Source organism: Sminthopsis crassicaudata, chromosome 3, assembly GCF_048593235.1.
Source record: "Sminthopsis crassicaudata isolate SCR6 chromosome 3, ASM4859323v1, whole genome shotgun sequence".
NCBI classification, from domain to species: domain Eukaryota; kingdom Metazoa; phylum Chordata; class Mammalia; order Dasyuromorphia; family Dasyuridae; genus Sminthopsis; species Sminthopsis crassicaudata.
The window spans coordinates 433,509,000-433,534,792 of NC_133619.1; the positions used below are offsets into that span (position 1 = coordinate 433,509,000).

General features: G+C 35.3%; 2 protein-coding genes across 6 annotated transcripts in view; one reads left to right on the forward strand and one right to left on the reverse strand.

Moving 5' to 3' along the window:
* RBM45 (RNA binding motif protein 45) lies at positions 1 to 21,206 on the reverse strand. Of its 3 annotated transcripts, none has more exons than XM_074303013.1 (10): positions 20,619 to 21,206; positions 17,225 to 17,347; positions 16,736 to 16,862; positions 15,737 to 15,859; positions 13,956 to 14,132; positions 5,105 to 5,234; positions 4,790 to 4,883; positions 4,371 to 4,534; positions 3,303 to 3,503; positions 1 to 259 (listed from the first exon to the last, which is right to left on the reverse strand). In XM_074303013.1, the coding sequence occupies exons 1-9, from the start codon at positions 20,916 to 20,918 to the stop codon at positions 3,311 to 3,313; spliced, it is 1,431 nt and encodes a 476-aa protein (XP_074159114.1). In that variant the 5' UTR covers positions 20,919 to 21,206; the 3' UTR covers positions 1 to 259; positions 3,303 to 3,310. The 3 variants fall into 3 exon arrangements, 2 of the variants coding, with proteins under 2 accessions (XP_074159114.1, XP_074159113.1); XM_074303012.1 differs by having other exon boundaries at positions 13,956 to 14,135; positions 20,619 to 21,200; XR_012488260.1 differs by lacking the exon at positions 1 to 259 and adding an exon at positions 276 to 1,519 and having other exon boundaries at positions 3,256 to 3,503; positions 20,619 to 21,205.
* The window catches only part of LOC141562820 (cytochrome c 2-like), a 25,786-nt gene continuing 19,225 nt past the window's right edge, over positions 19,233 to 25,793 (forward strand). Inside the window, exons 1-2 of one of the 3 annotated variants that reach the window (XM_074303015.1) lie at positions 19,234 to 19,317; positions 20,121 to 20,205. The gene's annotated coding sequence lies outside the window, so the exon portion shown is untranslated. Of the gene's footprint in view, positions 19,318 to 20,120; positions 20,206 to 21,203; positions 21,643 to 25,793 lie in introns of those variants that run through there. The other 2 variants (XM_074303017.1, XM_074303018.1) reach the window with 2 other exon arrangements.

Consider the following 25,793-nt stretch of genomic DNA (forward strand, 5'->3'; position numbering starts at 1 on the left):
TTTAGTGAAACAAAGAAAAACTTTATTTCTTCTAAACATAACAAAACACATTTCTCTTCAAACAACTACTGTATTACTTTTAGCATTAATGGGTGGATTTAAAATACATGTCTGCAAACTCTGCTCCCCCCAACAAGACAATGTTGTGCACAAACTAGCAAATTATACAAAAAAAAGCTGTCAACTGTCCACAGGGAGTGCGTCCAGTCACATTTTTCAGTCAGTCAGCTGAGGGTTATGTCATTATTTAGTATCTGTTCTGTAGAAAGAACACAACACAAGTATGAAAATCATCACATGAAAGGCAAACAGCTCATTTATTTAGTATTCCTATCATTACCTAAATGTAACTGTATTTTAATGGATCTGTTTATCTGCTTACCTGAAAACTAGATGGAACCCAAACAAATGAAGCCAAAGTGAGAGGTGAGAAAGATAATAAACAAGAACAGGGTACTGAATTTCTGAAGGGAAAAGGCTGTGGATTACTCTAGAATCAAGGTTCAGCAATATTTTAGATGGTCAGGTTCAAAAGAAAAATGATTTCTTTTATTATATTTCAAAGTAGACAGAAGTTCTGAATCGCCAACAAAAGTTTTACCAATCCTTCATTCAAAATTTCCAAAGGAAAAATTAAAGCGTTCTTTCACATTTCTAAGTGAAAAATGCTCTAAGAAAACTTTAAATCTCATCTTTTAAGTGAGTAGCCTTAAAAATTGACAAGACTATTCCATTTTCCTATAGCAGAGAGTAGGTAGCTTTTGTGTTAGGGGTTCTCTTCCCCTTAAAATGGATTCAATTGCTTAATTTTTCAATTTCAATTGCTTATTTTCTTAAATTAATAAACTAGATGCTGAATTAACATAGGATAATCTTTGGTCCTACACTTCCTCAGATACTAAAGAAGTCCCATAAACATGGACCAATCTTTATTGATTTATTTATATCTGCTTGTCCCTTCTTTACATTAAGAAAGGAAACAAAAACACTTTAGGAAAACTGAGGCATACTTTCACACAATTTTATTATGCTTCTAATTAGGGCAAAATTTTTCATGGGCCCACAAAAGAGTAAGATTTCCTTTGAGATGTCCATAGTGAAGGGCCCAATAGGTAAAAGGTTATAAAAATCACCTTTTAGCTGATGAAGCTAGGGTACATGCTGGAACTAGAAGATCTTAAAAATAAGAATAAATCATAGCCAAAATTTCCCCAATCATATCACCACAATTTCAATCAATCTCTACACCATTTTGTCCTTGCCTTGGATACATGCAATGCTTCAATAATGGGCAAAAGTAAAAAGCTAATGCTTTATGGCCATCATCATGCAGGAAAAAAGAATGTAACTTATTCTTAAGAGTACAAAAATGGCATCAAAAGCTTATAATTTTAGGCAGAGCTTGGCCACCAAGCAAAAAAGGTGTATTATTACATCTTTAGCAACTGTACACCTCAGTAATTGACTCTTCTGATTACTTGTACCTCCTAGCTTTTTTTTTTTTTTTTTTTTTTTTAAACTAATTGGTTCCTGGATGGAAAAACAACATGGGAAAAACTGAGTCATAAGCATGATTCTTAAAAAATTAATTCAGAGTTAATAAAAAATTTCTCTTTTTATACAGAGAATTAAAAAAATCTACCTTTTTAAACTGTGAAATCAGGATTTTTATATTCTTTAAAAAAATGTCAAATTTGGACAAAATTAGAAACCAACTATTTTAAGCATATTAAAATGTTTATAATTAGAGGCAACACATTTTACATATCATTACAAAAATAAGCTATCATAAGTTATAACAATTAAAAAAATAACTACCCTTGATATTTTGTTGTTAAATATAATACTGTTATGGTATTTTGAGAATATTTTCACTGCAGAAATAAAGAATTCATATTATTTAAACAATTTGTTTTTACCTAACATTTAAGGTCTCAAAAGACAAGATAGTTAAACATTGTTATAACATATTGCTAATCTCTGTTACTGAGTGAAATGTAAAACAGTCCTCAAATAAATGTGGCTTGGTCATAATGGGTAAAATAGGTACTTCTCACTTTGCTCACTGTTCTCATTTTTAAGTTTGGTTCAAAATAGAATATATTTCAAATCTAGATTTAGCTAGAAGAGTTCTTAGAATCACTTTTTCTCCAAAGTGGTTAAAAATAAAAAGGAATGTAAAGCATCTGGTTTCAAACTGGTGATTTCAAATTGGATGCAAAGTACTTTTTATAAAGCTGCTATTGTTATGTGTGGCCATAAAACCTGGTAGGGGATGGAAGGGTAATAAAGAGTATCTGTGTGGGCTTTAAGGACATGAGTTCTCAGACTACTTTTGATCTAAAACTTGTAAAGTCCATTGTTTGGGTAACAAAAAAAAATTAAAAGCTGTCAATGATCTGTCTTAAAACCCAAATTTTTCCATATATTCAGGAATATTAGGGATATAACCATTCACACACAAAGAAGTTAAAAATTAATCTCCTACTATTAATGGACAAAAATAATGGTATATGATGAATAAAACTCAAATTTCCTTTTCTGATATATACAATAATATTTAAAGAAAAAAATTTTGGTAAGTTGTCAGGGCAACTTTTGTCTTAAATATTCATTTAAGAACCTTTTTAAACCTACTGAAGTCAGTCAATTGCATTGCAGTTTTCTTAATGTACACTGGTTGCCCTTCAGAGGAGCGGGCACATAGATAGTTCTAAAAGATGGAGGTCATAAATCTATGACCACATATATATTCACACTTGTCTTAGTACAAGTGTTAAAAAAAAAACTGTTTGAAAATATTCTTACCCAGTCTTATTTTTAGGGACTTTATTAATAAGAAACAAATTGTTTCAACAGGACTATTATAATGTCTCATTTAATAAGGAAACACATTTTGTGTGCTAAAATTTTTTAGAAACTTAAAAGTTTATGTAAGCACAAAAGAAAAAGGTCAAGTTTTAATAGTAAGAGTTTTTTTTTTTATTAAAAAATATACAAATAGAACAATAAGCTTAGTTGTAATTTTCTAAATTGAATTTGTTTTTGAGTTACAGAAGGGCAAAAGGTATCAAGCTGCTATGCTTTTAAAAACGATTTTAAAAGTTTTATTTTTAAAAAATGTACTGTCAAGGTTATCCACCTGGGCTGGGCTGTGATCAGATCAGCCAAATTTTAGCTTGAAGTGTTTTTGGTTTTTTTTAATGCCAACTTCTAAATCCCTAAAAACAAAGTTTGTAATTAAAGTGCTAGCACATATTGTTTTCATTATGCTATTTAGTCACAAAATACAAAGTACTTACCTGTATGATCAATATGTTCTTTGCCTTTTGTTAGATTCTTCTCTGGGTGAATCTGCCAACATAACTTTAAGTCTGACGCCATTCAAAATTTTTCCATGTAAAGTAGCTATGGCATCATTAGCACTTGTTCTATCTGCATACTTGGCATACCCCACATTTTTTCCTGATACAAGGTAGACTTCAATCAGATTCCCAAAACGGCTGAAACAAAATAAGAATTTTAAGTGAAACATGTAAATAAAACTATTGCAAAAGGAGTCTACAATTATTCTAATTAATTTAAATGAATGTCAAAATATTTTTGTTACATTCCAGCAACCTGATCTTTTGTATGGCTGCTTATCAAATCTTTTATATACCATAATTCATTATTAATGGAAACTGGAAAGAAAAGAAAGATTAAATACCAAAAGTCCATACAATTAAATTAATAAGGGGATATAAAAAATGTCCCCTTGAAAATTTCTCTATGTATCAAAGATTCTGTATCATTAAAATGTCTTCTCTTAGCACCTAATTTAGCATTATCTCAGAGTTAAGCATGATTTTGTTGATTTTTCCAATGAGACTGAAAGCTCCTTAAAGGGCAGAGGATGGGCTTTATAAGCTTCTTTGGTATCCTCCAAGTACCCATCACTGCACTTAGCACAGGAAATATTCAATAATCACCTGTTAAATTAATTATACATTATAATTATGCAATTAATTAGACACAATTAAACAAGTTAAAACAACAGAAAAACAGTATAGGTTTACACAAGACCAAAGTACTGGCAAATTTGTTTCTAGCTTCTAGCTTTTTTTTAAACCATCCTATAAACAACTCAGAAACAAAAGAAAACTTAATTCTGTGGGGATACATGATAAAAGAAAATGATCAAAATATAGAAAGGAAATAGAAAAAAGGCAGATCTCTTAAAGAAGTAACAATTAAAAAGTGCTCAAAAGAACTCCAACAAAACTATTTGATACACTGATGTAACAATAGGGAATTTTCAAGACCATAACCTTACTCAAATCTTCCTGTTCAATCTGAATTCATTATAGATCATGAGAGTGAAGTCTTACCAGAATATATCCTCCAATACGTCCAAAGGTAAGGGATGAGGATTAAACACAATAAAAAGTCTTTCCTTCACAGCAGTTTCAGGTGGGGCATTCTTTTTACATGATGGAAGCACAATATCTGTTTGAATTTGAGGCAACTGAGACCCAGAATTTCCTCCAAATTGCTGTTGAGAAGCACATAATCAGAAAATGACAGTAAATTGGAAGGCTGTGATTTCAGTCAGAAAAGATTTTTTAGTAAAATAAGATTTAGCCATTTTCTGATAGTGCCTTATTACTTTAAGAGTCTTTCTGGATTACAACTCTGCTAAATCTTTTTAAAATGTAAAACAAATGTAATGTAAGTTAAGGTGACCTTTAAGATACTTTTCTTCTAGTTTCTTGATATGTGAAGAAAAAAGATTCTCAAAGCTACTTACCAAAGATGCTAGAAATTGTTGCTGACCAGGATTATTCCACACCATTGATGCAAGCTGTGCAGCGACCATCTGAGTTGCCATTTTTCTAAGGAGGCTGAAGATATAATGATTGATGTTTGTAAACCACTTAAAAATATTTAGTTACACAATGTTATTAGAGAAATTGTAGCAATACAATTAGTAAGCAATACTATTATTTTTCTATGAAATAGTCACACCTGAGATGTTCAGGTATAAGTTTAAAAATTTTCCTATTTTCCTCAAGTAAATGATATACTTTCACTCTGTTTTAGACATACATTGAATACTACTTACTCTGTTCCATTGCTTCCATCTTCAAGGAATGAGACACCTATCCGATTTCCAGGAGGATACTGAAATCCATGCAGCTTGTATTTTGCATATATAGCTGAAGCTACATTAAAATACCGAACCACTCCATGACCTTTATATAAAGTAGAAAATATACGGAAAACAAATGAAAAATTTATTGGAAAATATATTTCTTAAAATATGCTTTGAGGTACCACTTCACACCTATCAGATTGGCTAAGATGATAGAAAAAGATAATGATAAATGTTGGAGAGGATGTGGGGAAACTGGGACACTAATACATTGTTGGTAGAATTGTGAAATATTCCAATCATTCTGGAAAGCAATTTGGAACTATGCCCAAATGGCTCTATATTGTGCATATTCTTTGATGTAGCAGTCTCACTACTGGGTAACCTAAAGAGATCAAAGAAGAGGGAAAAGGATTCATATATGCAAAAAAATTTATACCAGTCTTTTTTGTGGTAGCAAAAAAAAAAATGGAAATTGAGTGGATGTCTATCAGTTGGAGAATGACTGAATAAATCATGGTATATAAATGTAATGGAATATTATTGTTCTAAAAGAAACAATCAGCAGGATGATTTCAGAAGAGCTTGGTAAGACTTATATGAACTGATGCTGAGTGAAGTGAGCAGAACCAAGAGAACATGGTATATAGTAACAAGATTATATGATGATCAACTATGATGGACTTGGCTCTTCTTACTAATGCAGTGATTCAAGACAATTCCAACAGATTAGAAATGGAAAAATGCCATTTGTTTCCAGAAAGAGAATGATAAAGACTGAATATGGATCAAAGCAGAGTATTTTTACCTTTTTGGGGTTCTTTTTCATGTTTTCCTCCCTTTTGGACTGACTTTTTTTGCACAATATGACAAATGTGGAAATATGCTTTTTTTAAAATTACACATATTTAACCTATATCAAATTGCTTGCTGTCTTGGGGAAGGACGGAGAAAAATTTGAAACATGAAGTCTTATAAAAATGAATACTAAAAACCATCTTTACATGGTATTTGGGAAAATACTATTGAAAATTAAAAAAAAAAAAAAGTTCCTGCTGAACAGATCCATCATGACAGATTCGATAGATTTGACAGACTTAATATTTCCCATTTTATTGATATTTACAAAAGGATAGCCTTCAGATTGGCATCATCCTACCAATCTGCTTACATCAAGTTTATTATGCCTTTTCACTAATAAGGTTTAATATTCTTCCATTGTTAAGAAGAAAAAGATTAAAAACTAACTAGGAATAAGAAACTAAATTTGAACAAAAACACATTTGAAAAAGGTAGTTATTCTCTATTTTGACTGGAAAGGAGAAGAAAAAGCTGTGTGTGGGGGGAGAAGGTGGCTAGTGATGTTTATGTTTAAAAAAGAAAAAGAAATCAATGCAAATACAAAGAAGAGAACAGAAAAAAGTACAGAAGGGGAACTAGAAAAGCAGAGTGATTGTTCCTCTTTCATTAAATGTAACATACATTTAAAATTTTTTGGAAAAGAAGTTCAGTTTTTTAAACTTTTTTTTTGTTCTTTTGTATACTGAAATTTCGCAATTATTGTTTTATGTTAAGCTCATAATAAAAAAAAGTTAAAAAAGAAGTAGTCACCTTGAAAGCTAATGGTTAAATGAGCCAATTTAAATCCGTATATCTAGGTAATATGACCAAATTAGATTAAAACATATCTGGACTGTAAAAAGATGATTTAATTAATAGATACTACTTACTATAACTGAAATTGAAGAGTGTTTATTTTCTTACTAAACCTTTTTAGGGAAGGGTATTTTTCAACTTTGTTTCCTATGATCTTGTTATTCTATTTTAAAAAATTTCCCCAACAAATATTTATACCTGTTACTATATCCTAAGTTTATTTCCTCTCATTCTATCCTCAGTGGTAAAGAAAAACAGTAGCTGATTATAAATGCTTCCTGGAAACCACCTTTATTGACTGGATAGTCTATCATTTCAAACTGTATTTATAATCCAAACTAGGATGTAAGGGCCCTTTAAATGGGCTGCGCCACAGTGCATCATTGAGGCCCCCAAGTAATTTCTGTAGATATTAGGACTGCCTTGTAGGTGGGATCCTGTCCATTTTGAGATAGCTTCGTAATGGATGACTCTCTCGCTGATTGGCTGTGTGTGTGACCTCACAGGCCCTATGTAAGCCCACTGCAGGCAGCAGTCGCTCTCTTTAACCTGGCGCTCTTCACCCTAGCTTCCTAGCCTGTGTGGCCAAGCCAAGATGGATAGCCAAAAGAGGTAAGGATTTTGGTAGTGAACACGTGGGTCTTCTGACAGGTGTTCACTAGGGAACCAACAAGTCAGGGCATCAGTTAGGGCATTATGTGAGTAGGTATAATAAAGGCTTTTAAGATTACCTGTGGCTGTTCTTGAGCGCGCTACCGGTTATTAAGCTATAGATTCAAGAGATTGTGGCCAGAGACCTTTGAAGGCCTCAGAGGAGGCGAGCCGGGTAGAGTTCACACTACAAAGGACAGTGGTCAAAGGTACTCTGGTGGGTCTAGGACAGACTAGTAATTGTAACTGCCAGGAGAGCACGTTACACTAGGGAAACTCCAAACATAAAAAAACTCTATACTAATCATTATCTGACTCCCCAAACCTCTAAAACATCTATTTTCTAGTTTCTGCCCATTAATGAGCCAATCTTTGCAATGCAAATGGATTTGTGCTATGACTATATTTGAATGGTATCTAAAATTTTAGGGGCAGCAAAATGACACTAGCTGTGTGTCCCTGGGCAAGTCGCTAAACCCCACCTGCCTCTCCAAAGGAAAAAAAAAAAAGATAAAAAAAAATTTTTAAAAATATTTGGCAAGGTTTGCAAAAGGTACAGTGGATTCTTTTGTAAAACCTTTTTTTTTGGAGGAAGGGATATAGAGAAGCAGAAATAGCAAATTGTGCTTCCTAACGATCTGGAAGGAGAAAGAGAAAAAATTAGAGGGGGAGACAGAAGGAGGAGAGGTAGACACACACACACACACACAGTTCTCATCAACTTTGGAGAAAAAAAAAGCATCTGATAGAGGGTCAAACAGCAGTCTGTGGACAAAGGCAACTTTGTATTTCATGATGATAGATCCTTGGTGGACTAGAAAAACTCAACTCAAAAAAACCTCAAGTTTTCAAGAGTTTGACATAGTATATATGGTTATGGGACTCTCTTCTCTGGAGTCCTGCTTTCAAAATGAAGAGCTATTTCATTTTGGTATCTGAAAAGATGGAAGAATATAGTGCTAGTTCTCCAAAAACATTTTAGACATTCTTTGGCACTCCTTGAGCTTCCTCTCCCAGAACTATCTCTTTCCTTGCCCTCATAATTTCATATACATTCCACAGGCTTTAAAATGATCACTAAATACACTAGCAACAGCACTCAAAGCAGCTTTGAAAGATAAGGTTGTAGAGATTTGGTGTCAGGAAAACTTGAATTTAAATTCTGCCTTATACATATTGTGTTTCTCTTGGCAAGTCATTTAAACTTTGTCTAGTTTTCTCATCCAGAAACTGAGGTGGCTTCTCAATTCCCTTCTAGTTCTAAATCTATAATCTCATGATTCTAAGGAACATTTTATAAGTTTCTCATTTTATCCTTACAATAAACCTTTGAGGTAGGTGGTGTTATTATCCCTATTTTAAAGATGAGGAAACAGTCTTAGGAGTAACAAAGCAAGGTACCCAGTATCACAAAGTATATATAGAGCACCTGAAACAGGATATAAATTCTGTTTTTCCTGACAAAGTCCAGCACCCTACCCACTAAGTCACCAAACTTCCACACCTTCAATCAGTCTACAGAACTGACATAGGCTAGATATTAGGAGTAAAACATTATGTACAATGAATAGAGTTTCAAGGCTCCCAGAGATATTTGCATTTCATAAGATTTTACTAGCCCAAATGAAGAATTCCAGGGGGGATAAATAATTGACACCTTGGAGGGTAAGGATAATAATCTGGATCCTATTTAGTTATGGATATCTTTGTACCTTAGATCACAAAACAGTTTTCTGTTTTGATAAGCTCCATTCTACCCCCCTACCCCTTTCTTTAGCATACTTCAGAAATCATTGTCACATCCCAGAGATGTTAAGTGATTTGCTCATACTAATAGGTATCAATCAGAGGCCTAGCTTTGTTTCCTCCAATCTGGAATGTGGCCTTTAAATTCCTGTCCTGAAATGCACTTTTCATCAGTCTAATTTTTAGCTTTCATTGTACCTAAGACATCTTTAGAACTGGAAATGGTAGCATTAAGGATAAAATATCTATTTAAACTTCTTGCTGATTCCACTGAGGTGCTAATCTTTCTATCATTCTTAAAACACCATCACTTCCTTTTGGTTTAACTACACAGACTATGGTTTCTATAATTCATGCTTGATTGGTTAGGCCAATATAATAAAAAGAATGATGAACTGAAAATGAGAATTGGAGAAAATCAACTCCTGATTCTACTACTAACTAGTTTATATAACCCCAACAAGTCACAAATCTCTGTTCTTCAATTTCTTCATCCATTAAAGAAAAAAAAAAAAAAAACTAAGTAATATCTAATGTCTTTTTTAGCTCTATTATCAAGGAGGTTGGGCTATGACTTCATGTCATCAGTTCCAGGTCTCTGCTTGTCCAAGGAAATATGTAGCTCCTCCTTTGGAATCCAACCTCAGAAAAGCCATCTCTGGCCCAATAGTAGTATCCTGACTGAATCCTATCTAGTGAGAAACTTCTGCTTCTGGAAACTTAGGTGGAAAGCAGAGATAATTCTTCCATAAGTTATGAAACTGACTTGTCCATGTATGCTCATTTATCCTAATTTGTTGCAGATTTGGCAAGGCTTTCTGCTTATAACTTAAGGGAAAAAAACTAGAGGAAATATTAGTCTTGTACGAGGCAAGTTTATGGCAACAAATGGGAAACTAAGGTAGATAAATCACTTTGCATAATATTAGTAATTTATATTCCTAAAAAAATTAATTTTAAAATCAGATTGTGGCATTTATTTTAAATATACTTGGAATTAGGTATTTTAAGGAAATCTGTTAAAATTTTTTGGTAGAGTAAAATTTTTAAATTATTCACATTTTTATCTGCAGAAAATTAGGTTTCTGAATAATCATTTTTCTTTTAAAGGACACCCAATAGTTCACATTTTGTAGTATTTTGTTTTACAAAGCACTTTCCTTTAAGTAACTCTCTGAGGTTGGTAACTCAAATATTTTTATTTTTCAGAAGAAACTGAAGCTCAGCAGGAAAGACCTTCCTCCTATTCAGCTAAGTGATAGTGCTAGAATTTAAATCTAGGCTGCTTTCAAGGCCAGTGCTTTTTTCTACTACATCATATTTATTCATCTGTTTTTCAACTGAATTCATCAAAGATTCATGAGGCACTTAGTATGTACACAGCATTGTGCTGTGCATACAGAGACAAGAAGATGATAATCCCCAATTTTAAAGCACACACATTAATAAATAAATACGAGATGATTTGAAGCAGGAGAAAATACTGAAAATGAGGAAAGAGATGGAAAGGGAATCAGGGAGGGCTTCCCAGAGGAGATAGTACCAGAATTGAACCCTAAAGAAAAGTAAGATTTGGAGATAAACACCATTACAAATTGATATTTATTCTATTATTTATGCCACTTTGGGCAGTCACATTGAGTCAGTTATAATTCATCTAAGCTGTATTTTCCCATCTTGTCTACAAAAATATCATAAGGCTTTGTCAAAAATCTTGCTCACATTCAGATTAAAATGTCTACATGATTCTTTTGATCTGCCAATCTAGTATCCCTGTAAAAAAAAAGATACTGCTTGGTAAAAACATAAAAGAAGTTACTGCTTTCATAAATTGCTCATAAATTATCTCTTCGTAACATTCAAAATATTGGCCTGTGAGTTACAAAATTTGTTTTCTTCTAATTTTTAAAAATCAAGGCAAATGTCTTTTAGAAAGCTCCCCTTTCTACATAGTTTCACAGAGGTTACACAGTCAGCAGTTTATGCTTATTTCTATAAGTTCCTCCAGGAAGAGGCAGCACAATGAAGTACAGTATTTGGCTTGTCTTAAAAGGCCTATCCTTGCTATTTACTGGCCGTGCTTTTTCAGCAACCCAGCCTCAAATTCCATTTTTTGAAAAGTAATATTTCTGGTGAGAATCACATTAAGATGTCTTTAGAAAATGACAATGAATGAGTACATTAATGTACTATTTTATAGTACAATTTGTCCAGGTAGGAAGATTTGCGTTCAAAGCTGTTGGATGCTCTCATTTGTATCCAACTTTGATTTCCTCTTAATCATATTTGTCCTACTCTTTCCTGTCTGAGGATCATTTTTCTCAAGTGATAAAATGTTAATGAAATTTATTCAGTTTACTTTTTAATCTGATGATTGTTGATATCATTATCTGTACAATATATCCCTATCTTCCTTTTGTCCTGAATATACCTTTAAAAAAAATTACTTTTTATTCTTAGCATTTTTTCATTCTCAATTAGTTAGCTTTAATCTTACTTCCTGTCAGATGTATGTGACATTCTTTTTTATTTTTTTCTTGGTTATATATCTCTTTCCAACTACAGTATGTGTTCTTTTTGAAAGTGAGTTCAATGGAGAGTTCCTTCTGAAACTAAAGTTACTTTAAAGGCTTCTTTTCTTTACCTATGTTAGTCAAAATTATATCACCAGTTTTTTGTCTTTATAAGCTTCCTATTTCTGTTGAATAACTTTCCCTTTCAGAATCTGTCTTTACTCTTCTATCTCTGTTGAATAATTTTCCATTTCAGAATCTATCTTGACTCTCCCCTTCTGTGAAATCCAGAATTCACGACAATGTGCCCAGTATTGATTTGCCTCCTTGGCTACAACAAATCTAGCATGACACTATCATTTCTCCCTAAGTCATCTCCATTTTCATTTCAACAACCAGTTGTTAACACTTTGATCAGTTTTCAATTAGCAGTTACTTTTTCCATTTTCCTTTTTTTTGAGAACATATTCCACTGTAATATTTCCTTTTTTTTTTACCATCTAAGAACAAGTTACCATTCCAATGAAATCAAAATTGGAAAGAATGCCAATGGCTACCTAGTTAAATCAGCTAAAAAAGAATCCTGTCTGCAACATACTTAACAAGTGTCATTCAGTCTTTACTTGAAGACCTCCAATGAGAAAATATACTACCTCCTGAAGCAGCCCATTCCAGTTTTAGAATAGTTCTAATTGTTAGGAAGTTTTTCTTTTTATTAAGACTCAAACAGAAATTTTGATGTCCTGTTAAATTGGTTAAAATAAAATTCTACATATACAGAAATAACTCTGCTAAAGAAGAGGTTACACTTCAATGGTAAACTGTCAGAAACTTCTTAACAAGAGATATGGACAACACAGAAGGGAAAAGGATCCACATGGGATATAGAAGCAATGTAGTATAGTGGAAAAGAGCTGGACTTGACATGGGCTCAAATACAACCTCTGATATTTAGTAAGGGCAAATCACTTAATATCTCTGAGAGTCACTTTCCTCATCTGTAAAATAGGAACAGTATCATTTAGATTACTTACCTCCCAGAATTATTAAGTAATTCATGTGAGATAGTGTATGCAAAGTACTATGCAAAACTTAATATATTATTTTTGTTATTGTAGTTATTATTATTGTTATTGTTCTACAGTGAAAAGGGGAAAAACAATGATTTTCTTATTAAAAATATTAAATGTGAGAAAACAAAATATGTATTTAGAAATCTTGGGAGAAAAGAACTGAAATTGAGTTAAGGTTTATATATTTAACAAAATAACAAAAATAATTTGTATTGTCAAGAGCAGAGAAGGTTGCTGTACCCACAAACCTACTTTTTTTCTTTTATGGCAGGCAAAAATTGATTCAGGTCTTGAAAAAAAATCAATGAAGATAGGATATAGACTCAAACTCTAGGAGTTCTTAGTAGAACTATAGCAGACTTAGACCAAAGATGGCTTATGTAAGGTAAAGGGGTAGTGGCAGACAAGGTGGCCATGCACCATGCTTACCTGACTTGTCACCCTAAAAGGAAAAGATCAGTATGGTATCAGGACCAAAAGAATATTGAGTATTCTTTTCCTCTTGTTAAAGGAAATCATTCCAGAGTCAGATAATCAACTGTAATTATTTAAAAGGCAAATGTCTGGTTAAAGTAATAATCCAGTGTGATTTAATTCCAATCAAATTAAAAACAGTCCTTCAAAAAGTCCAAAAAATTTATCTGATCTTTCCTTGTTTGATTCAAAAAGAGACTAAAGAGATCAGGGAATCAATGGGATCTGAAATAAGGCAAAAGAGGTAAGGTGGAAGAAACAGGAAGAAGCTGGTGAGGGTTAGAAGTTGGGAACCAGACAAACTTTTCAGACAACATAATTTGGCCTAGAATTCACCTGACTACCTTCAACTGGGTTGGGATTTACAGAAGTAAGGCACTAAGATTTTTTTTGTTCTATATTTACAAATATGGTGAGCTCTGTTTCATAAGATTTATGTAATTCTTTAAAAAAATTATTATATGTTAGAAGATTTATATAATTTTTGTTTGACTATTATGGATGACAACAAAAACCCCATCTTTTATAGGGAAACAAAGTGAAGATGACATTTCTAAAACTCAGAGAGGTGAACTTAAGAAAAACTCTGAATCCTGTCATGTGATCATTAAAAAAAAAAAATTGATCACAAAAAGGAACAATTATAGAGAGTTATTTTTAAACAGAGTAAGAGCTTAATTTAGAAAGAAAATTAAAATTTATTTTTACCATAGTTAGAATAAGGATCTCGTTGAACTTCACAATATTCCAAGCCTGGGACTATATCAAAAATGCTGTAGAGCTGCTCTTGTGTCAAAGGAACTCGTGATACCACTGACAAGCGTTTGGAGATGGTCTCCTGGCCTCGGATATCATTCTTTTCAAAAGAGGGAAATTCTGGCTGTTCTTCTCCAACAAAATAACAAATTAAATCATCAAATTTCTGTACACTTATTAATCTAAAACATGCTGAAAGTTTTAGGTACATGAGCCTTAAAATAAAATATGAGTCATCTAAAGAATTTAAAACATGTAAATATAATAAAATAATTTCAATTGTTTGGAATGCCTCTAGGTTTGTTCTCTTGCTTGCTTTCAGTAATGAGACCAACAACAAAAGACAGAAAACTCACTACATAGAGAAATATAAGCAGAGAATAGGTTTAGTTTATTCAGTAATATACTTCATATTCTGCCATGAATTTCAGCTAGGAAAATATATTCCTCAAATTTCTGGGGATTCAGAATTCTTACTCTCACTAGCCATTGTACTTCAGTAACCTTTCTCTGATTCAAATCCAAAGACAGTACATTCATGAGGCAGATGTTCAAGACTGCAGATCTCTTCCACTATGTTGAATATATCAAAGAGCAGGTGAGTGTGGGTATGATGATGTACCTGAGCCAGCAAAGCAGAAGCAGAAGTCAGTCAGCCCAGAAGCATGGTAGAAAAATGATTGTGCAGTAACTAAATAACTCATGTATGGTTAAGAGAATGACTTTACCATTGTTACGAAATAAGTTCTACAATATAAAAGTTATCCTGAGCATTTATAAATGTCTCTAAAACTTTACTTTTTAATGAAAATAGTAATTACTGGAGAAACTATAGGATACACTTTTGGTAGAGTTATAATAGCTAGCTATGTCCCCCTGGGAGTTAGAAGGAATGAATGCATAAATACAATTTGCAACAGCAATTTGGGAAGTTGTTATCATAGCAAAGATTTGGAAACAAAGTGAGTACTCATCAATTGAGGTACGGCCAAATAAATCATGGTATATAAATGTAATGGGATATTATTATGTTATAAGAAATATGAAGGATTAAGAGAAACCTGCAAGCTTCTGTATCAATTAATGAAGACTGAAATGAACAGAAATAGAACAATTTATATGATGATCACAATAATGTAAAGAAAAACAACTTTAAAAATGAAACATGTCTCTTGCCTCTTGACAGAAAGGTGATGAACTACAGGTGCAGAATGAGACATGACCAATGTGTTGCTGATATGTTCTAATTAGATTTATTGGTTATAAGGGAAGGTTATTAAGTGGATAATGACAAATATGAAAAAAAGGAAACGAGTCAATCTAATAATTTTTAAAGTACACAGAAGAAAAAAGTTTCAAAGGGGACACAAAGAAGGCAAGTTAGTTCTTATTATGTTAAAATTAAAACAGTTTAAAAAAATGATATATAATGGCATATTCACAGTTTCACATACAATCATCTTTTTTTGTTTTTGTCAATTGAAATGTTCAATGATAGTTAAGATTCAAAATAATTTTTTTTTTTAAATTTGGCTTTTACTTTTCATTCACTACTCATTTTTAGAGATTGTTTACACACTCAAAAACTCCAAGTATTTGTGATCATCACAATGTGGGTATTACATACAAGGATGCAATTACAATTGCTACCTATCCTATGTAATTTTTATCCATGGATAGATTGTCTATAAAAACAGATCACACATATTATCATAAAAAGTAGTACTACTTACCAAAAGGAAACATATTTACTCTATGTTCATGTCCCAATGCCTCTTGCCTCACACTACTATAATAATCTTGTTCAGAAGATTCAGATGCTTTATTTTTAGGTTCAGCCAAGATTGCTCTAAAACCTGAAAAAGATAGCTCATACATTTTCAGTTTCAATAAATGGCATGTATTCCACCAGTGCTTCATTTTGTGTGCGTGTGTACGTGCATGCATATGTGTGTGTGTGTGTGCGCGTGTGCGCATGTGTGTGTTTTTCCCTTGCTGATCTCAACTTCTGATGTTAGGGAACTCCTGACATGAAAATTCTCTTCATTTTCACAAATTAACAAATAATCTGGAATTTATTAATATCTGAATTACCAGGGAAATTGGTATATGTTACAGCCAGGGTCTGACCAGATTTACCTGATTATAACGTTCTACCAATCATACTACTTTGTTTCTTAGCATATTTTATGATTATGTACCTGCTACCTCTCACCAAACTATCTAATTGTTTAACTACTAGAAATAGCCAGCTTACATTTTCATAGAACTTTACTTTTTTCCCTTCAAAACCCCAATTTGTGCTTGACTATACATACTTAACTATTTTTTGGAGGGAGGGACTATTATTTTATAAAACTCTGAGCTAATTTGGAACTAGACATAATAAAATACAATTTATGATTACTGTGTCCAAAGAGATATGTCTTTAATACAAAGAAATAGAAGACTTTTTTTTTCTCTATGTAAATTCTTTTCAAAATTAATATTCTCATCTTATCTATCATGATGGTTATTCTGACATTTTTGTTATTAAGATGCTGTTGTCTGAGAAAATTGTTATCAGTTGCTTGAAAAATGACCATCTCAGGACTTAATATATTTAAAACCCAACTACTAAGGTTAAGGTCATATTAGAAGTAAAACCAGAATTGAGAATTTTTCTTAAAGAAATAAAAATGGATAGATTTTCAAAAGCATATTTTAAAAGTATTAGCCAAACACATTCTTACTTCGATCACAGTTTTCTATGGCCTGGGCAGCTTGTGATGGCTTTAAGTATCTTACATAGCCCAAACCTTTACTTTCTCCAGTGGTTTTATTCTTAATAATGCTGCAATACTCGATGTCTCCATAGACCTAAAGATTTTAAAAAACAAAAATAGTATGGACAATCAAAGTTCATTCAAAAAATTTAACATCAACAGCTTAGGCCTTTGGTGAAAAGTAAAACTGAAATATAATCATGCCAGTTATTTAGACATATATGCAAATTAGGAGTTCATAACTACATTATTATAGCCATGTAGCGCTAACACTATGAAATAATATGTATTATATTAACTACTATTAACATATTACATGCACTAGGACTATAAAAAGTATTCAAATATTTCCTACAATATTATCAATAACATCCATCCTAAATATCAAATAACATAATAGGCAAATTTTGGGAAATTATTTTATTAGAAATGCTATCTGACTAAAAGTATTCATACCTTAAATTTATCCCTTAGATCTTCTTCAGTGTATGATTTTGGTATCATAACAAAAATTCTTGTAAGTTCTTCATCTTCAACATCTCTGTGGCTCCCAGATGATCTTGCTTGGGCAATAAAAACCTAAGAAATAGATTTAGTTAAATTAGTTAACTAATCCATAGCCTTTTATAGATCCCCAGTACTTTTATGACTATTATGTTTTGTGTTCTATTAAAATTCTACAATACAAAATAAATATTAAAAATAATATATGAACCACTAATGTCCTTATCTGATGTTTTCTTGTGGTATGGAGATGATCCTAGATCCTCAAACTGAAATACAAGTTCTGATGGGCATTAAAAAGAACTGGTCTGAAAAAATACTGTAAAAGGCTTTCTGATGATTCGCTTTTTTAGGATTATCCCAGTTCAATTCAGACTCATAGATAACTAGTCTGGCCACAGGGTGCTAGATTTTTCAGCTACATCAATCCTTTAAGGTATATGGTACAGTAGATCAAGAGCAGTGGACTTAAAAGTCAAGAAATTTTAGGTTCAAATTCTGCCTCAAACACATACCAGTTGTATGACCCTAAGTAAGTTGCTTACCTTCTCTCAAACTGTTTCTTCATATGTAAAATGGAAATAATATTTAATATTATCTACTGCAAAGGACTGTCGTGAGGAACAAATGAAATATTATATGTAAAGCATTTTACAAACCTTAATGCACTATATAAATATAAACCATTGGTATTATCATCTACTAAGTCAAAACAGGGATTATGCTTTCTGTTAATAAAAGGACTATACATATCAATGAAATTACAGATCTCTGAAGTATTGATATGGGTTTGATTAATGATAGGAAATTTAGTAGTTTCTCGTCAATTCTACATGGAAATCTTTACAAATTAATAAAATCATCACCTGAAACAGCATTTACAAATTGCTATATTCTGTTACCACTTTTTCTATGCATATTTTCATCCACCAACATAATAAATGAATAGATTTTCTTTCTTTCTTTCTCTCTCTCTCTTTATATATATATGCATATCTGACTGGTGATGCTCAATAAGTTTGTCGATTTTAAAGTTTTCTAAAACAAACTGATTAGCAACAATCTCATTAAGCTCATATTTTTAATATGATAGATGTCTTTAACAACCAGAAATACAAACACATAACAAGTTTCTTAATAGATTTCAATGACTAAAACAGCATAAGCAAGCTGCAACTCCATTATTATAAATAAGGAATTGCAAAAGAAGTGTAAAGGATATCATCAAAGAAACATGTATGATCATCCTTGAAAATGCAATTTGATGTCTCTTGTGGAAAAAGAACTTGTAGTCAGAAGACTTGGACTTGAATTTCTTACTGAGACAAATGATTTGACCTGAGTTTTAGCTTCTGTATTTGTAAAGGAAAAATTCTAAGGCACCCAGGTGATTTAACTTGGTTGTTTGAGGGGCAAATGAAAAATATGTTTACTAACTGTAAATCACCATATAATTTAAGTTATTAGTACTCCTGTTAATTGTAAACTCTAATTGTAAAATCAAAATTGGATATGGGGAAGTTTTTTTTTTTTTCTGCCACCTTATTCAACATCTAGCATAATACTTTGCATACTATATGCTCAATAAATATTTTACTGAGTTCCTGTTTTCCAAATATTTGTCTTAGGTTCACAATTTTCATCTGTTGACCTAATCAGATCAAAGTACCAGTCTTCAGGCTCAGCAAACTTACTAGTTTCTGGCTTCTCTTTACAGCCAAAACTAGGAAGAAAGAGGCAGCAGTTTCCTTCACAAATAGCTTTTTCCTACTCTATTCACTATAGGTAGATAGCTCAATCTTTAGTATCCTTAGGTGTCATGGAAACAACTCAATCCAGAACTCTACAATCCATTGTTCAATCTTTACTACTCTCAATTTCATCTTGTTGACAGTTGTCACTGAATCTCTTAACAGAATTTTCAGGACTGATCCTAGATTTTATTCTACAATACAGTTGGTCTTCCTATTTCTACTCACATCTTCCAATGGGATTTCAGACTTCTATTCTTTGGGAGAGAGAGGGGCATGTAAAGGACACCAAAGGTCAGGACCAGGGGTTTTATTTTATGCATTTAAAAGTATTATTCTGAGGAACATATCAGTTTCACCAGACTGCCAAAAAATTGTATGACATATAAAAAAAAATTAAAAAACACAGGCACTTGGAAGATAGGGGAAAAAATGTATTCAATTTAGGAAATTTTCCATTTTAGATTACCTGCATAAATATCTGTGTATCCTTAAGTATATCAATATTTACATGTGTCCTCTTTCATTGGAACAAAATATACTTCTGAATGCAGATTGTTTCCTGTCTTTAAATCTGCAGCAATTAGCATAGCACTTTACCTATAGTGGCTCGGTATTAAAGCTTGACTGACACTATAACAAATTTCTGCAAAACTGGTAAAGGGTGGATTTCAGGGTTTATAATTTCTAAAAAGATGAATTTATGAGAAGAGCATTGGATTGGTCAAAATTCTGGCCACCAGTAACTGATGAAACCAAAGTGTTAGTCACAGGTGTCCTAATTAAACAATAACTACCTGATTATAATTTGGAGACTTCTGTCACACAACCCTTGTTCTACAGCCATAATCACATCTTTAAAGCTGTCGTGTTTTTTCTGGACCTTCCTCTTTATCCGAGGAATGAAATAAAAAACTGAAAGATTTCAGAACAATTGTCCTAACAACTGTTTTGGAATTTTCCTCCCCAAAGTGAGATGGGCTAAAGGCACCAAGGAATTGCCTTAATTGGGGCTAAAAAAATCAAAAACAAAAACCGGTAGTGATTCGACTGCTGTCAAATAATAAAATACCACGCGTCAAATCTGCTTCTTTTAGCCAAAGCAACAACAGAAAAGACAGACAACAATTTCAATCCACAAAACTGTCCCGAGGCTCCGGAGTCCGAGAGAGAAGCGAGAACGTACGTTTATGTTTGCTGGGGGTGGGAATCGCAAATAGTTAGTTTGCCCACAGGCAAATAGTTTCAGCCAGGAGCTGTAGGTGAAAGGTGTTGGAGAAAGGAGGAGGGGCAGGGGCGGGTAGCGGGCTGGGAGCTGGGGGAGAAGCCGGGCCTGGCGCAGTGGCAGAAGCCGCGCCACAGGTGGTAGGGGGGGCCGCAGGTATAGGTATAGAAGCCGGGGTGGAAGAAGGGACGGGGGTAGTGATAGGCAGGGGGAGGGGGAGGAGCCGAAGCCGTAACAGAGCCCGTCCGGGCAATGGGGCTGCCTTGGCCCCCCACCCCCTCCACTTCGGTCTGGCAGCCTCGGCTCTCTGGGGGCCCCGGCAGTCAGGGCGATGGGCAGACTCCCCCCCCCCTTCCTACCGCCCCCTCACCTTAATGGGCTTGGAGTCGCTGGGGCTGAGGCAATGCCCGTGCATCTCCTCCATGGCCCTGCAGGCCTGCGAGCTGCGGGCATACTTGATGAAGGCGATGCCTTTGGACTCCTTGGTGTGCTTGTCCCGCACCACCCAGATGTCCTGGATCTCCCCGAAGGGCGAGAAGCGTTCCCTCAGCACCGACTCCGGCGTGTACTTGCTGATCACTAGGAAGATGCGGCTGTTGGGCGGCTCGTCCAGGCTGTCCACCCCGGGGCGGAAGCCGCCCCCACTGCCACAGCTGCTAGCTTCGTCCATGGCGCCCCAAACACCGCCCGAACACCACCAGTCGTCCCTTTCGATCTCCGTGGTCCCCGCCGTGGCCGTTATTCTCCCCCTACCCTGGATACCGATGGCCGTCAGCCGCCGTTGCTGGGCTCGGCCGGACACTTCCGGAAAGACAAAGCTTCTTGGCTAGGCCGTTGTTGTCACTGCCGCGGCCAGTCAGAGCGGCTTCCGGGAGCGTTGGGGGTGCAGCGCCCTCTCGAGGATGGGGGAAGGCGGTGCCTGCGTTCAGCCCGCCCCCTCCCTGCAGCGCCGCGCTGTGCCCCTAAGCAGTGCCACGAGCTGTCCACGTGGGGCCGCCAGGCAGTGTCTAGGATCTGTCCAGCTCCTCGGAAACAATGCTTGGAGTTCTTGTCTGATTGCAACCCAATAAGAACTCCGACTTGTCTAACCCTAAAAAGACTACCTTACTATTTCCACCATCTTTCTACAGTCACAAAATCAGGGGACCGCCCCCGAGACTTAGAGGGGGAAGGGACACGAGGGACCCTCTTCTCCCAAGTAAGGGCCTGGGTCAGGCATGTGACTTACCTCAGCGCGGTCAGACAGGGAGGGAATTACAGAGTCCCACACCCACGGCCTCGAGAAACTGCGGCGGGGGAGAGGGCTAACTCTCACCAGCGGGTGCCCTTCCCCCACACCGCCCAGATTCGGGCCTCTATGCTCCTTCCTGCTCATCTCCACACAGGACTGTCCTGTGAGTATCCCAGTCCCTCCCAGCCCGCCTTTTTGTGCTGTCGTCATCCGTTAGAATGTACGCTCCTCGTGCAGCGAGGACCAGCACATCTCGCACTTAGCAGCCTGTTCTGTAATTAATACATTATCTTTCATCACCTTTCCTTCTCTGTTTTCTTTCCCTTCTTTCTATTCTTTCTTTTTTCTTTCATCCTTTCTTCTCTCCCTCTCTTTTTCCTCCTTCCATTCTTCTTTCTTTTTCTCCTCCCTCCCTCCCTTCCTTCCTTCCTTCCTTCCTTCCTTCCTTCCTTCCTTCCTTCCTTCCTTCCTTCCTTCCTTCCTTCCTTCCTTCCTTCCTTCCTTCCTTCCTTCCTCCTTTCCTACCTCCTTTCCTTCCTTCCTTCCTTCCTTCCTTCCTTCCTTCCTTCCTTCCTTCCTTCCTTCCTTCCTTTCTTCCTTCCTTCCTTCCTTCCTTCCTTCCTTCCTTCCTTCCTTCCTTCCTTCCTTCCTCCTTTCCTACCTCCTTTCCTTCCTTCCTTCCTTCCTTCCTTCCTTCCTTCCTTCCTTCCTTCCTTCCTTCCTTCCTTCCTTCCTTCCTTCCTTCCTTCCTTCCTTCCTTCCTTCCTTCCTTCCTCCCTTCCTCCTTTCCTTCCTTCCTTCCTTCCTCCCTCTCTCCCTCCCTTCCTTCCTCCCTCTCTCCCTCCCTTCCTTCCTCTCTCCCTCCCTCCCTTCCTTCCTCTCTCCCTCCCTCCCTCCTTCCCTTCCTCCCTTCATCTCACGCGAGGTGAGTCAGTGGCTAGAGTGCTGGGCCTGGAAAAAGGAACTTCTGAGGTTAAATCCAGTCTCAAATATTTCCTAGCTGGGCCACCTTGGGCAAATTATTAACTTGTCTGCATTTACTTGTGAATATGTTTAACAGGAGTTTGTGCCAATATTCTGTTTGCTAAGGTTGTATCATCCCTGTCAAAGATAAAAAAACATTCTTTGGAAGCCTGAAAGATTAGAGGATGTAGGAACAATCTGTGTTGGCCCACCATGTGGTTGGGGATAGTATTTTTTTTTCAATGACTATAACTTCTGGCATCTTTTAAATACCCTACTGTGGTGGTGGTGACTTCTGCCCTTGTGCACTGTATGAAAGAATTGTAGAGATTGTAGAGATCATACACTAACTGAGAAGAGTCCTTAGACCTTCTTTCAGAGAAGAAAACAACATCCTCAGGCTATTTAGCCAATGAGCTGGTCTTTTGACTTTTCATTTAATTATTTTCTGTTCTAGATTGGGGAATGGAGTCTCTAATATGACCCTGCGGTTTAAATCTTGTAGCTCTAGGAGTACAGGACCCAGAGCTGGGTGTTACAACCTGCTCTGCAGGTTGGGGACTCCATAGAAGGTTGTGTATTTGAGTTTGGAGGTTTTAATGCTGTATAGGAACTGAACTAATTTAGAAACTGTGAGACTAATTCTCCTTTCATCTTTCCCTACCTCTAGTCTGAAGTGGTTTAGGAGGATTTGCAGAGGGTGGTATGCTGGGCAGAGATGGGTCTGTGGTTCTCTTTCTCTGTCTGTCTGTCTCTCTCCTCCTCCCTCCAAAGTGCCCAGGGCGGATTCCTAGCGAAGGAATTCACCTACTCAAATCTGTGACAAGAAAGGCTTTACTGATTAGGAAAATAACACCAAGATGTCTTTCTTGGTGGGCAATATCTCCCATATTGCAAGGAGGCATAGCTTGAGATCTTTATTTTATACACAACAGGATAATAGAACAACAGATACAAATCTGAGAAGACTTTTCAGCTTCCATAGGATATGCAGAAGTTTGTATAACAAAGGAGTTTCTCCAGAGACTGTAAGGTTGTATAAAAAAGAAATTTTTCTCTAGAGGATGTCATTTACATACTGGGCTGTTTGGTTTTCTCCCTCATCAGATTGTGCCACCAGATATTAGGAAGGAATGTTTGTATGTTTATTCTTACTATATTTTTGTATTAAATATTCCTTTGTAAAAGCTAATCCAGTGCTGAGTGATTAAATGAAATGTGAGTGTTAGCCACTGGGCCCCTAAAACTGAGGGGAACACAACTGATGGTCAAGGAGAAACCTCAATACCCCTAATACTTCAGAACTTTGACTTAGATAAAATGTAATAAACTAGAGAGTGAAACCAGAGCAAACATACTATACATATCAATAACATACCATTGTTAACCAGAGGATAAAGATATTGTTCTACTAATCCCAGTTCTCAAATGCATCTTTTAGAAACATAATTCTTGGGCTCAGAAATGCCTAAGTTAATCCCTGTACATTAACTTTTCACCTAACTTCCTCTTCCAGAAACATCCTAGGGTGGGTAAAAACAAATGTGATTTATTTAAATTAGTTAGTCAGTCAATAAACATGTCTTATATGCTTACTATATGCTATGGAGTGTCTGGTGAAGACTAGCACCTATAGGGTGAGGGCTTGTGAGCTCTTTTCAGGGCTCCTCATTCACCTTTGATGTCTCCCTTTCTCCTTGGCAAAACCGTTTTAGCAGATGGGCTAAACCAGATTGAGGGTTACGAATAGACCTCTAAACCCATCAGTGATTTAGGGGAATGTCTATCCCAAGCATAGGCTTTTCCTGACAGAATAGGTAGATGAGAACAATTTGTTCCAGTGGAGCATGAAGGTGCTATGGAGTGCTTAGAGCTCAAACATCAAAGATGCCAAGATCATCCACTACATCATGAACCATTGCCAGTTATCTGGACTTTTGTCCTGCAACTAGACTCTGGAAAAGTGAGATTTGCCTCACTTGAATCCAATTCATAGGCAAGTTCAAGATACCCCATGATGTCACAGGTCCTCTTCAGAAATAGATAACATTTTGTGCAAAGCACTATGGGGGGTAAGGGTATACATAAAAAGGCCAAAGCCAATCCTTACTCTCAAGGAACTCACAATCTAATGTGGGAAACACATAAACAAATACATACAAACAAGTTGTGTATAGGCTAAATAGGAAATAATTGAGAGAATTTAAAGAATTAGAGAAGGCTTCTGATAGAAGATAAAATTTTAGTTGGGATTTAAAGAAGACCAGGGAAATTAATAGGTGAAAATGAAGAAGAAGGACACTCCAATTATGGGGAGAGGAAAAAAATACTCATAGCAGATATGGAGTATCTTGTTTGTGGAATAGCAAAGAATCCCTTGTGGCAAGGAATATGGAGAAGACTGAAAGATAGGGGGGGCTAGGTTATGAAGAACTATGATCTATTTGATGAAAGAAAAAACAAGACACCCATAAATATTTCCCATAACTCTAGATATAAATGCAAAGAAATATCCAGTAAATTGACATATATACCAGTGACCTCTGCTGGAGAATGTATGTAATTTTAAAAGCCATATATTTTGTGTATTTTTATTTTTACATATCCACAATGAAGTTTTTTTTTTTTAAACTAATGTATATGATAGAATTTTAGATTGGCTGTGCATTTATTATTTTATGAGTTAAGTGAAAGATAACTTTAAAAAATCTAGAACCAAAATTCAATCCAGAAAACGTTATTCAAAATAATCTCTAATTTTCTTTATTAAAGTGTCACAAGCTAATTTGAGAAGGGATACTTTGGGGCTCAAATATATATGAACAAGAACCCTAAATGTTGCCTTAGGAAAATATGAAACAAAGTATTTGACCTTGTGTTCTTTCCTATTATAAAATGCTAAGAATTTAAGTCTGTTTTCATATTTTAAAAGTTTCAATTATATAGGAATCACATGTCATCAGAAATGTGTGGTCAGAAAGAGTTGGGTCAGTCACATATAAAAAGGAAGAGATAATTGATTGCTGCTCCAATTCTTATCCATGCAAAATTGCACAATATAAGCAATAATGGATGAATTATAACTTTATAATTTATGGGAGAATTTGTATAAGTGGGGATTGTCTTTAAAAGCACAGAGGGAGGAGGGAGAGAGAAAGAGAGAGACAGAGACAGAGACAGAGAGACAGAAAGACAGAGACACACACAGAGAGAAAGAGGGAATGAGAGAGATTGGGAGAAGGAAGAAGAAAGAGAGGGAGGGAGGAAGGGAAAAAGGGATAGAAAAAGAGGAAGAAAAAGGGAGAGAGGGGAGAAAGGGAAAGGAGAGATGGAGAAAGGGAGAGAGAGAGA

Excerpts from the sequence above, each read along its gene's own strand:
- RBM45 (XM_074303012.1), bottom strand. The coding sequence starts at position 20,918 with ATGGACGAAGCTAGCAGCTGTGGCAGTGGGGGCGGCTTCCGCCCCGGG. Across the intron at positions 16,863-17,224 it reads ATCTAAGGGATAAATTTAAG|GTCTATGGAGACATCGAGTA; the intron begins GTATGAATACTT and ends TAAAATCTTTAG. Across the intron at positions 5,235-13,955 it reads AGATCCTTATTCTAACTATG|GTCATGGAGTGGTTCGGTAT; the intron begins GTAAAAATAAAT and ends CTTTATATAAAG.